The 12,725-nt window shown below is 43.8% G+C and overlaps 1 protein-coding gene across 4 annotated transcripts; it reads left to right on the top strand.

Annotated features, from left to right (window-relative positions):
- The first annotated feature begins 3,020 nt into the window (after window positions 1-3,020).
- On the top strand, window positions 3,021-11,906 carry troap (trophinin associated protein). Of its 4 annotated transcripts, none has more exons than XM_018725636.2 (14): window positions 3,021-3,173; window positions 3,561-3,622; window positions 3,736-3,985; window positions 4,301-4,721; window positions 5,667-5,755; window positions 5,872-5,923; window positions 6,752-6,891; window positions 8,463-8,517; window positions 8,762-8,841; window positions 8,922-9,020; window positions 9,760-9,882; window positions 10,343-10,643; window positions 11,224-11,396; window positions 11,726-11,906. In XM_018725636.2, exons 2-14 carry the CDS (start codon window positions 3,561-3,563, stop codon window positions 11,849-11,851), a joined length of 1,971 nt encoding a protein of 656 aa, XP_018581152.2. In that variant the 5' UTR covers window positions 3,021-3,173; the 3' UTR covers window positions 11,852-11,906. The 4 variants fall into 4 exon arrangements, with proteins under 4 accessions (XP_018581152.2, XP_018581155.2, XP_018581157.2 ...); XM_018725639.2 differs by having other exon boundaries at window positions 3,021-3,178; XM_018725641.2 differs by having other exon boundaries at window positions 3,021-3,190.
- The last annotated feature ends 819 nt before the right edge of the window (window positions 11,907-12,725 follow it).

Raw genomic sequence — 12,725 nt, 5'->3', positions numbered from 1 at the left:
TGTAATAATGGATGTTTGATATTAAATAATGTATCTCGTTTAAAATCTGACTGACCGAGAGGAGATGTCAGTTATACAACTTCATTTGTTTCGGAAACATCTGGACACAGGGGTTCTGAAAGCGTCGTGTCAGTTCCCGTGAGACAAGTCAGCTACTTGAAGGTACTGAATAGTAAGGAGAAAAATTAGCAATCCTTACATATGTGTTTTGAATTTCATTTATGAACTGATTTACAGTACAGGATTCAGGGATTGAGTTTTCAGATGAATCCTGAATGGCACAGTGGAACAGCAGGTAGCGCTGGTGTCTCATGGTGCCTGGACTGTGTGGCCAGGTCATTCTGTGTGGACTTTGAGTGGGTTTTCTCCAGTCGCTCTGGTTTCTTCCCACAGTCCAGAGACATGCGTGTCAGGTGAATTGTGGATTCCAAACTGCCTTGTAGTGTGTGTGTGTGTGTGTGTGTGTGTGTGTGTGTGTGTGTGTGTGTGTGATTTCCTTGTAATGGACTTGCATCACTCCATGGTATATCCTGTCTCATGGCCTGTGCTTCAGGGGTAGGCTCTGGATCACTGAGACCGTGTCTTGGACAAACAGTAAAGGCAATAAGAGTATGATTCCCCTTTCTTTTAAAGCGACTGCAAAAATTCTCTAAACATTTATTACCGTATTACTGTCCCATCTCTGGTGCGGTGGGTTGAACTGGGTCCTGCTCTCCGGCGGGACTGGGGTTCGAGTCCTGCCTGGGCTGCCTTGCAGTGGACTGACGTCCCGTCCTGGGTGTGTCCCCTCCCCCTCCGGCCTTACGCCCTGTGTTGCCAGGTTAGGCTCTGGCTCCCTGTGACCCCGTATGGGCAAGCGGTTCTGACAATGTGTGTGTGTCCCATCTGTAATACGTGCCAATCAATAAACTAATCAGGCTTATTAATTAACAATAAGGTCTGACCTGTTGGTCAGTTCAGTGACCTATTACACCATTTAATACTTTCATTTACCTGCTGTTAAAGAAAGGGAAGTTCAAGATGCAATAATAATATGATTTTACTGCCATCTTATGGTTATATTATGCTTTAACTGCTGCCTAGTTCTAAATTATTCAGTTTTATTAGTTGCTGTATTTGCCTGATGTGTTTATAATGTATCTTAACAGAGTCCCTGCAGTGATGCTTCGCTCAAATGCAATTTACTGTCAGTGTGGTTTATTAAGTAAAATCTGAGTTCAAACGTTTAACTGTGTTTAAAAACGCATGGTGGTGTTTGTGTTCAAGCGGACACCTGGCTGATAGCGTGGAAGGGCAGGAAACAAGATGTGTATGGAGGTAAAGAGAAAAGGGCGGTTAATTCTAATAGACAGTATACATGGAATAAATGCTGTTAAGAAGGCTCTTGGGATGCATGTAAAAAGTGTGCATGTGCAAAAGTGTAAGTGAAGAGAATAGAGCCATGCGTTACTGTGGCAGCTGGGAAGTTTGGAGTGAATAATAAAGGAAAAAAAAAAGGGACTAAACTCCAGATGTGAATGTAGCCTCTGATGGATGTTCATAAACACACACATCATTTGAAACTGCTTGTCGCAGCAAGCCGGAGCCTAACCCGGCAAAGGGATGGAGGGGGAGGGTACACACGCAGGATGGGATGCCAGTCCGTCGCAAGGGGCCCTAAGCGGGACTCGAACCCCAGACCCAACAGAGAGTAGAACCCAGGCCAACCCATGGTGCCACTGCATCACCAAGCCCCCCCTGTTGGATGTTCATTTCTTTTTTATTGTTTCTTTTCCCATGGCCATATCATTTAAAAAAAAGAACCAGCTCTGTGAATGTAAAGACCGAAAGCAAGATTGTAGAAAAAATGAGATCTTAATTGATATGGAGGAGGGGTGCGGTAGCGCAGTGGGTTGGACCGGGTCCTGCTCTCTGGTGGGTCTGGGGTTTGAGTCCTGCTTGGGGTGCCTTGCGATGGATTGGCATCCCGTCCTGGGTGTGTCCCATCCTGGGTATGTCCCCTCCCCCTCCAGCCTTTCGCCCTGTGTTGCCGGGTTAGGCTCCGGCTCCCCGCGACCCCGTATGGGACAAGCGGTTCAGGTGCTGTGTGACTGATATGGGACGTGGAAATGCGGTTGGCCGAGCCGAAAACACCCCGAAGAGGCCAAGATGCGGAGACAGAAAAGGGCCGTGACGTGAGCAGACACATCTGTCGGCATTTGATCCCTTTCGCTGACGCTCCATGAAGGAGTGCCTGAAATTCAGCAAACAGGCCTGCTTTCTAATGGGACAAATGTGAGTGAAACCCCAAGCAGTGACAATGACAGCCAGCTACTTTGCGGCTTCAGCATGAGCGCTGTGACTGTGGTTCTCTCCACTATACTGCAGCTGATCCAGATATTGTTATCAATTTATTAAATTGTGCATTTTGCATCTTAGTGTTTATTTACTGTTTTTATAGATACTTAGAGAAACCTGACTACACAATTAGAATGAATGTATAATTGACTTGTATCACCTGCATTACCATAATAGTTATCAGTAGTGAATACTTGTCATATACAATGCTTATGTTACGTTAAAAACTGACCATTTTCAAGCTGCATTTTCAGCTTTATTTAATTTTTTTATAAATTTTAATTTACTAAAAAAAATTAAATAAAGCTGAAAATGCATATTTGTAAAATATATATCAATTTTACATCTGAGTGTTTACTATTTTAAATTCCAACAAATTCTGTATTTACATACATTGAAAAGATGCTGCTTCTGTCAATGTAGGATTATTAGAAATATGTAAAAGGACCGTTCGTTTCGAATATTAAATCAGTCCAGATTGAGTGCATTCTCCAGCAGGTGGCGCCCTTTACTAGCATATATCACCAGTAAAAATTCGTTTTCAATGTCCCTGCGCGTCCCCATCCTTCTTTGTCATTGGGCGACTCGCAACCAATCGTTTCGCTCCTCTAGTAAACAATGCTTTGTGATTGGCTAAAATACTGTTTCTCGGAGCCAATGAGAGGGTGTGCGTGTTACAAATTATTGTCTCCTGTAAGATGGAAAGTGTCTGAGCGGAGAAGGAAAAGGATCGGAGTTCGGACCGGTTCGGTTCGGTGGAGCTCAGGGAAGAAGAATCACGTTTGAAGAACATACTGCACCGAACGAAACATCCCTGCTGCTTTTACTGTTCGCACGTAAGGTGTTGGTATCGGTACAGAACCAAAGACTCCTGTCAGTTTGCTTGACGAGTGTTTGTTCAAGTACGTGACGTGTTCTGCGGATGAGGGACGGATTGATTTAAACTAGTCTTTAAATTTAAACCTCTTGGAACTACTTTCTGTGTTTTAGACTTAATGTGAAGGAACTCCAGGGTCGGACATTATTATACTGTGGATATATCACTGACTGGAAGAAACTCGTGTGTGTGCGCATGCGCGCGCGCTCTCGTTCATTAGTGCTGTCTTCTCTGCTCCACCGTTTACCCCATTTCTCTCTTGTCCTCTTCCTGCCCCCTCCTCCTGCAGCAGGGCTCTGAAGACTGGAAGGTCACTCTCTCTCTCTCTCTGTGTGTGTGACCCCAGATGGCCTCTACAGAAGCCCTCCATCCTCAGAACCTCAACAGGAACCAGCCCAAGAGCAGTAGGTGAGTGCTGGTGGAGGATGGAGCTCCGGAAGCGAAGGCCTTCTGCGCCGTGAATGTGGGGAAATAAAGAGTCTAAGGGTCTTCCTATTTTTGCTTTTCTGCCTTCTCCTCAGAAACACGAAGAATGATGTGTCCCTCGAAGCTGCTCCTGCTTCAAAGTCCTGCAAACTCCCTTCTGGTGGCCCGCTCTCCAAGCAGGGGGATGAGAACCGGGACCCGAACGCCCAAGCAAGGAGCACGAAAGCGGTGGAAAGGGAAAGGCGCGCCGGAGTGAGCAGGCTGCCGGTGCCGGTGAAATCCCAGCGGCTCGTAAACAAACCAGATTTCTGCCGGACACAAAAGACGTTGGGAGAGTCCTCCAAGGTGGAGTGATCTGAACTCCCCCCTCCTCCCGGTGATCAATACAGAGTTTATCAATTTCTCTGAGTGTTTCAGCTGTAACTGTCCATAGACTAAACTGTGAAACTCTGACTGTCCTGTGTTTCATTAGGAAAGATGAGGAAGGCTCGTGGTTGACATACAGTAGTGTGGACAGTGAAGGAGTCTTCACAGTATTGTGAATGTAGTATCAGCAGAACCATACTTGCTCAGAAATCAATTCCTGCTGGGAGAAGACATCTATAGGGAAACTCTGGATTGTGTCTCATAGTTGCTGCCTTGCATTCCGTGTTTCTCCAGGTTAATGTTCAGAAGAAATCCCGTGCCAAGACAGTGCCCTTCAGCCTGTCGCAGACGGAGGCCTCCAAGACTGCTGGCTGTAACCAGAAGGAAACCCTGATGTCCATGAAGCTTGAGACATTGCCTTCAGCACCTTTTCCTGCTAGGTGCCCTGGCAAGCTTCCATCTTCGAAGCCGTTCCACTTGGCCCAGTGCCCCACGGCACCAAAGGCCTCTGATCCTGCCAGCGTTGGCTCTTCCATGCGTGTAGAGAGAGTAGTTTCGGAACCCACCTCAGAACCTTCAGAATCAGCCCACATGATGACGCCTCGCCCAGCCCATCAGTCATCACAGGAAGTGCGAAGAGGTGAAGCTGGGCTAGTTCCCTCAACGCGCTTGAAACCCGCAGCCCCATCTGGTGCTTCATCAAGACATATTGCAGGTGAGTGCTGAAAACCAACTGCTCACACAGCCCTGTTGTAGCCCGCAGTGATAATTCAGTACATTGTGGTGAATCAACTAGTCCTGCGTTCAGGCTGTTTAAATGCTGCCAAAGGTCAGAGCACCTCCTCCCCAAACATCCTGTGTAATTATACCACTGTGTGAAAACTGAAAGTACTTTACAAGTTTCCTGCCACTTCAAGTGACTGTTCTGTGTCCCTCACAGAGCTAAGATGTGATGTGTGCTCTTACTGTCTCTTTGGAGAACATTGTCATGCTGGTATCATAGCGGTTAGAGCTACTGCCTTTGGATCCAAAGGTTGCAGGTTTGATCTCCACCTCTGGCTGTAGTACCCTTGAACAAGGTACTTACCCTGAATTGCTCCAGTAAAATTACCTAGCTGTCTAAATAGGTAAATAATTATAACCTTAACATTGTAAGTTGCTTTGGAGAAAAGCATTGGGTAAATGAATAAATGTATCTTGCTAAAAGAATAAGCATGGATATGAATGCACACAGATCGGTCTTTATGCCGATGATGTGGTTCAGCTAATTATTTCCAAAGCTCTTTGAGGGTGCTCCATATTTCTGTAACACATTACAGTAAAAACTGCGGTAAAGCATTTGCTTGCAGCTGTCTTGGTTTAGTGTACATTGTTTTACAGTTTGCTCATTTAATAGAGCAGTGAACAGGATTCCCACTCTTAGATTTGTTCACTTGTGCAAATGTAACAGTGAGTTGACTTGTCACAGGTCTGTAACTTGAAGTTTGCCAGTTAAAGGTTACTCTGCTGCTACTGCTGCAGTACCACACTGATGTCATAAAAATACCTAGCTGTATACATTTGTGAAATGGTACAAATTGTCCTATAAAGTTGCTTTGAATGAAATTGTCAGAACAGTAACAATGTCTGCTGTCTTGCCTTTTCTTCTCTCAACTCTTAGGGAGTGCAGAACCCTTCTGCCCTGACCCATCAGCACTTCATAGCATTCTCCATAACGAAGGAATAAAGACTGGAGTGCCTGCTAACATGGTAAGTGTTTCATGTCCTTGGGGCCATAAGCCAGTATGACTGACAAAAATGGACACATCTGGTGCTTCTCAGTCCATTATGCAAAATAGCTACTACAACGTCTGCTTTCTTTACAGCCTCAGAGAGTGTCTGTGTTGAGAAGTGAACATGGAACTGGTGCCAAAGCAGGTGAGCGAAAGGTGCATGTTACCATGATCATGTTAATGGGGTGGCCAAACGCACTGTATTTTTTGTCGCTGTGCTATACTGTGGGTGCCGCACTTTCTGCCTTTGACAGATGCCTTGCGATAGCAGAATATTAAAGGTTTTAAATTACAGGGGAAAAGTGTGTGTATATATCTATATATATGTGTATGTATAAAATAGAGAGAGGGAGTTGTTGTCTCATAGCACCTGGGCAGTGTGAGAGGACATGGGTTCAATCCCTGAAATTCAATACCTTCTGTGTGGGAGTTTGCGTGTTCTCCTCGTGTTTGTATGGGTTTCCTCTGTGTACATCGGTTTTCTCCCACTGTTCAGACTCATTTCAAGTGAACTGGTGACTGAGTTGCCCATTGTGTGTGTGTCTGTGTCTGTGTGTGAAAGAGAAAGACTGTCTTCTTCTGGTGTACAGAATAGTGATTGGCTGTAGGTACTATATTGAAGTATATCTACAGTAGAGCTGTAAGTCACTTTGGGTGGAAAAGGGTGTTGGCTAGATACTGCTGTGTTCACTGGAAATCATTTTTGAGAACATTGTCTGCTAAGTTAAGAAATGTGATTTTTAGCACAAGGGAAGTCGATATTTCTGGGAAACAACAATGTTAGTCTCCTGTACCTTATATTAAGGTAGGTCACCTGAAATGTTAGTTTCTTTCTGTAATAATCCAGATGTGTACTTGAGTTAAAGGAATAACTTGACAAAGTGCCACTTTTCATAAAACATATGGAAAGAGTGATGCCTTTCTAAATCAAGGTTAATTCCACACAGCGTTATATTTGGTCTCTCTGATCCAGGGAGTATGCTACACTTTTCACCCGACGCCGTTGCACTGCTCAGCATTCTACAGAATAAGGGGATCCGAACAGGGGAGGGACCTGCAGCCACACCGCACACCTCCGCCTGCCCCACAGTGCGAGGAAGCTCTGTCTACCTAGTGAGTCTATAAAGCTGTGTTCGTGCTTGTGGTGGTTAGTGTTCATAGTGAACTTTCCCTCAGCTGCAGTCCTTTGTGGCAAAAGTGACTACATGAAAAGATCAAGAAAAGGATGTGAGACCAACCATGTTTGAGTGAACGTTAAATGAATCACTCCAAGGGAAAATAATAAAATAAACTTTTATTGCCTTGGTTGCGTAAGTCTGTGCAAACTTCATCTGATACTTTGAGGAAGCACTTTTGACTTTGATTACAGCAGTAATGAAACCTTGCAGTTTTATTTCAGTTCTTGCAGAAAAGTTGAAGCTCAGTCAGATTGTGAAGTCAGTGGCCTCCTGTGCATAGCCCTCTTTAGTTAGTCCACAGCTTTTCTGTAGGATTAAGGTCCAGGCCCTGACTGAGATGATTTCTAAATCTTGGTATTTGAAACTTCATCCTCTGTATTTTGACCAGAGGCCCTGTCCCTGCTGAAGAGAAGCAACCCCATAGCATGATGCTGCCACCATCATTCTTGATGGCATGCACTAGGCTGTAGGGGTCATGCTCTGTGTTGCCTTAATTCCATAAGATATGTTACAAGGCCCAGAAACTCTCACCTTTGTCTCATCAGATTGTAAGAATTTTTTTTTTTTTTTTTTGGGAGATTTGTGTCTTTTTGTAAAATGTATACTTGCTTGGGTGTTGTAAATGGCTTCTATTTCTCAATCCTGCAGTACAGTTCAGATTGATGGAGAATATGTATAGGTTGTAATATACAAGAACTGGCTGGTTACTGTTGTTAAGTTCTTTATTAACATTGCATTGAGTCTCCTGGCAGCCTCCTTGAAGAGCTTCCTCCTTCATCAGTTTTGGAGGGACATTCTGATCTTTCCATTGTTCTGGTTGTACCACATTTTATACACTTCTTAATGATGGTGTTCAGAGGTCCAAGACCCATGAAATACCAAGAAAATTCTATTGCTATTCCTCTCCTGACCTGTACCTCTCTTCAGTAAGATCCTGAAGGTCATTTGTTAGGCTCCATGCTATGCAGCTACGGAACACTTTAGGGAAATGACACAGAAACAGCAGATTTAGGAATTGCTTCCCTTTTTGTCAGGTAAAGGCAAGTTCATTTTGTACATGATTTGACATGTGAAAATATGTTAAATGTGAACACTGTTATAACCCCCATTGTAATAAGGGTGTGCACACTTATGCAACCAAGGCATTTTAAATTTTTTTTTTTTGTTTTTCCACATCATTGTGAATTTGTTTATAACCAACAATACTTAAGTGAAAATGTCTTGTTAAAGGCGTAAAAGGTCTGACATAATTTATCTTGATTTCAGCCTTTGATATCAAAGAAAAGCTGGACTTTCTATAAATGTGTATGGATGTTTTGCACCCACTGCATTTTGGGAATTTGTTTCATACATTTTGAAACTGCCAGTAGAGCTCAGGGAAAGTCTACATAAAAGTGGGATCAGGTTTAGCTCCTGAGCAGACCTCCAACTGCAGTGCTCCTGTCTGAAGTGAAAAAGCTTGTGCCACACGGACATGTTCTTCTCTGTGATGTGTCTCTGTTTCAGCCTCAGAGGGTTCTCGTGACCAAGAGCCGTGCCGGGCCGCTAGGGGTTCTCGCAGGTCAGTCTGCAGGACTCTGCCTTGCGCAGGAGAACTCGAACTGGAAGTTGTTCATGCTGGTGCTTCTCGGTGTCACTTCCTGTTTTTGTCTCCGAGCCCCATGTCCTCTTCTCTTTATACATCTCTGCCTGCTCTTCTACACACCCTGTGTAACTCCTGTGCCATTTCTCCATGCTTTCCTGCATTGATGTGGGTCCTCTTCATGTCGTCTCCTGCTTGCTGATCATCACTCCATACGTCCCAGGTTCAGGCACAGAGTGCAGCCAGAGTCCAGCAATGAGGTGGACGCCCCAGAGAGTTCCCAACACACGGCCCCAGTCTATGGTTAGAAATTTCTCTCCCCTCCCTATTTTCTCATTTCTTTACAGACATGAGACATGAAAATGGTTGTTTTTTTTTTTTAGAGGAGACTTCTGTCCTCTCATCGAACACCCATCTTCAGGAACACACCCAAAATGAAGGGAGTTCAAGGCTGCAGCCAGGAGCTCGAGGCCCATAAGGAGGTTAGGCAGTTTAGTAATGTCTTGAATATGACATGAAGTGCATCAAATAGTAAATATGTGCAGGCCATTTTGGGCAATATGTACACTTTAGTTGTGTTAAACTCTCAGCTTTTTTTTTTTTTTTTTTGGTCCGGTGAAGTGTGTATGTGTGTCCGTAGTAATATGAGTAATTATCTGAAAATAAATGTTAAAAACAGCATAGGTGATGAAGGATGATGTCATCATGTCACATTGAAGCAATCAACTGCTAGATTTTGTAATGTACATGTAACATGACTTTACCACAACTTGACCCCCTGTGACTGGTCATCTGTTTTTGTGTGAAAATGGTAAAATGATGCATCTTTCAGAAGGTGATCAGCTGAAATATTACTTAAATAGCATTTGCTTAAGTAGCTCAAATTGGCAAACATAAATCCTCAAGTCCAACTCCAGTACATTGCTGCATGATTGTTATTGATCGGCCTTTGAAAAATGAGAATTCAGTTAAACTTTGTCATGTCTACATAGTATGGATGCACATCGCACAGTGAAATTCTTACTTGCGTGTCTCTTGCAGACTGTAAAAGTTATAAACGCAAGCCACAAAAATTCTTAGACAATAAATACAACACCAGTAAACCGACGATAGATAGATAAAAGGAGGTGTAACCAGCAGTTCATCGCAAAATGAGCTTTCTGCTTTGAATTCAGTCCTGTGAAATTTTACTGCTGTCTATCTGTGGTTTTGTTTTGTCAGGAAAATATAGTTCAGAGATTGTTTGAGGATGCAGAGCAGGAGGAGGAACCCTCATCATCTCTGGGCCTCAGTGGGCAGCAAAGTGGAAAGGAGATGCAGGACGATGGACTGGCAGAGCAACAGGTGCAGGGAAGATTTTAAGCTCTTTTCTTGGTTATCTGCCTCTATCTTTCTCTACTCTAGAAAGGTCCTAGTTCTTCTCCGGCAGAGGTTGCCACTGTTTGGTTCATCTGACCACTTTCCGGTGTTCATACAAAGCTGCTAGAAAGTATGTGAACCCCTCATGTCCCTTAGTTTTACCACAAAATGGTCATTTAATGAGAGTCGGTGTTTCTCATGTGTAGTAAAAACATGGTAGTCGTGCAGGTGTAAAAATAAGTGAAGCACAAGTTGCCTTGGTTAAACCAAGTAGGTAAGTAGAATCAGGTGTGTAATTTACTCATTTTGTAAGTTGAAGATTTAATATTTAGATTTTATACGAAAATAACCATCCCTATAGGGTTCACATAGTTTCAAGTGGCACTGTAAATGCCTAATTTTCCCAAACATTATACACCACATGACCACAGGTGTGTTTCTGTAGGTTGTTCCCTCAGCTGTATTAATGACTGATGGAGACAACAGAGGAAAGGACAGCCAACGCGCAAAGGTCCAACCCTTTGTCCAGGCAGCACACAGGGGGTCTGTCATTGTCTTTGCCCAAACCAAAAAGGCCCTCAGCACACCCAGTGCTGAGGAAAGGCCTGGGGTTTCTCAGGCCGCATTAGAACCGGCAACATTAGAACCACGTACGTGGAAACAGGAGTCGGCGCAAGTGATGGAGCAGCAGCAGCGAAACGGGCACTTTGTTCAGCCCTTCCCTTGGCAGTCCCTCCGTGCCACAGGTACCGCAGTAGGCATCCCTCGCTCCGCTTCCACCGTCACTGTCTCCACACTCTTGTCTTCTCCCTACAGCTTCCTCTTTGTCAGACCCATTTCCACTGTTTTAGGTCATGCTGGCAGTCTTGTGTACGTGTGGCCTCTGCCGTAACTGAATTATTTTACAAAGCTCTTATTTCAAGCCTTTGTTTTGCAGACATATTTTCAAGAGTCCTTTTTCTGTTCTGTGTATTTCATTCTTCCCAACAGAAATTGGTAATTTGGTTAAAAATCGGACTGCTCTTCTGTCCCCTTCAAGTGTTTTTGTCTTCAGCTGTAACGACTACGCTACTCCTGTACTATTGTATCGTGCATGTTTTAGTTGTACAGCATTTGTGCTTTCCCTAGCGTCTTTATGCAGTTGGACTCATGAGGAAATGAGACTCAATGAGGAAATGTATCGTTTCTACTTGGATGGGTTTTCATCTGGAACCCCTGTGAAATCACCCCCAACATCGAGGGTTTCTAGTTTTTCTTGCCGACTCAGCGTGGTTGTTTGTCACTAACTCAACCAGTCTCACTGTCATTCCTCTGCCGCTTCTATAGGTGCTGGTACTTCACGACCCACTCACCCAACGCGGCACCGTCTGCAGCCGCTAGGAGAACTCCTGCTGGACGAGGAGTGCGCCACGTACACGAGCCGCCAGCCGAGCTCAGCCGCACAGCTGCATCGATGTGGTAACCCTGTAGCCTCCACCTTGGATTTCCGGGACTCAACTGTGAGTAATTGACACACGTAGTAAGTCCCAGACGTAGGTCAGCCAGGCCACTTGTAACAAAAACTTTTTTTTTTTTTTTTCCCCCTTAATTTGTTCTGTGAAATTGTTGTGCTGTAACTGGCCCAATTAAAGTTAGAATGTTCACTTAAAATTGTCCCGATTGGCTGGAATATTAGTTGGGGGCTGTCCTCTGTCCTGAGTGTGTTGTCCACTTCATGGTGAGCTGTGTTCTTTGTGAACCAGAAGGGCAGAAAGATGTGCAGTTGTTGGCTGGGGATTGAAGAAAAGTGGCTAATGGACTAACGATCAAACTCTTCTTCTCATTCTAGTGTTTTGTGCCAATAGTGCTGCCTCCATTGCTCCCTCTGAGCCCATCGCCTTCTGACAGTGACACCACCGTCTCTGGTTTCAACCTCATCATAGGCACACTGGGGCAAGACTTGACTGTGGAATAGCCAACCTGGTCAGGATCTGTGGGTTTCTACATAGTGGTGTGTGTGTGTGTGTGTGTGTGTGTGTGTGTGTGTGTGTGGTTTTTTTTTTTTTTTTTTTGGTGCGTCTGGATAATCACACTAAGATATAAACTGCAAGCGGTTTTCTTGGAATGTATTCTTAACAATTACATGGTTATTCTCTGAGCTGGGAATAACATGCTAAACTCTAAGCATAATGAACAAGCGCTAAGTTGCTGTGGTGTCACATATGTTACAATTAGTACAACAAAGGTCATAGGCATCCATCACATTGGCTCACTGTGTTTCACTGCATTCATTAAGTAAAATACATCAACTATTTCTGTCCTACTTGTTTTTTAGTTTTCTAGAGACACACAAATTCCATAAAACCTACAAAACTGCTGTCTACCTTTTCAGACGGAAGAAAGGTCTACAGGTATAATCCTAAACTGTGAGGTCTGGACAATTTTGTCTTGATCACAAAATAAATGTTTAGCCCTTCATCTGATTGTGTCTCCAGAGTAATAGATGTATTTGTGAGGACACATGAATAACTGGCATCACAGAGGAGCAGTGTTGTGCAGAATTTTTTTCATGGTCTTTCTTCTGAACACTGTCTAAGTTGCACATTCATATTTTCTAAAACTACATGTACTCAAAATGTATTTTGTCAACAACGTGTGTAGATACTAGCTGCTTGTTTTGTGTGAACAGACTGTTCCGGCTGTACTGTGTTTTTGACTTCATTTCTTGTTTCTGAAAATGTTATACACTTGAAATGTCTATTCTTCACTCGCAGAGGGTTTATTCTGAGCTCTGTAAATTTTGTGTACAGTGTTTATTATAAATAGTGTATTTAAAAAGGTGTCATTTG

This window comes from Scleropages formosus, chromosome 22 (genome assembly GCF_900964775.1).
Source record: "Scleropages formosus chromosome 22, fSclFor1.1, whole genome shotgun sequence".
NCBI lineage: Eukaryota > Metazoa > Chordata > Actinopteri > Osteoglossiformes > Osteoglossidae > Scleropages > Scleropages formosus.
The sequence above is the reverse complement of the archived record's forward strand: the minus strand, read 5'-3'. Positions and strand labels throughout refer to the sequence as shown.

Excerpts from the sequence above, each read along its gene's own strand:
- troap (XM_018725636.2), top strand. The coding sequence starts at position 3,561 with ATGGCCTCTACAGAAGCCCTCCATCCTCAGAACCTCAACAGGAACCAG. Across the intron at positions 3,623-3,735 it reads AACCAGCCCAAGAGCAGTAG|AAACACGAAGAATGATGTGT; the intron begins GTGAGTGCTGGT and ends CCTTCTCCTCAG. Across the intron at positions 8,842-8,921 it reads ACACACGGCCCCAGTCTATG|AGGAGACTTCTGTCCTCTCA; the intron begins GTTAGAAATTTC and ends TTTTTTTTTTAG.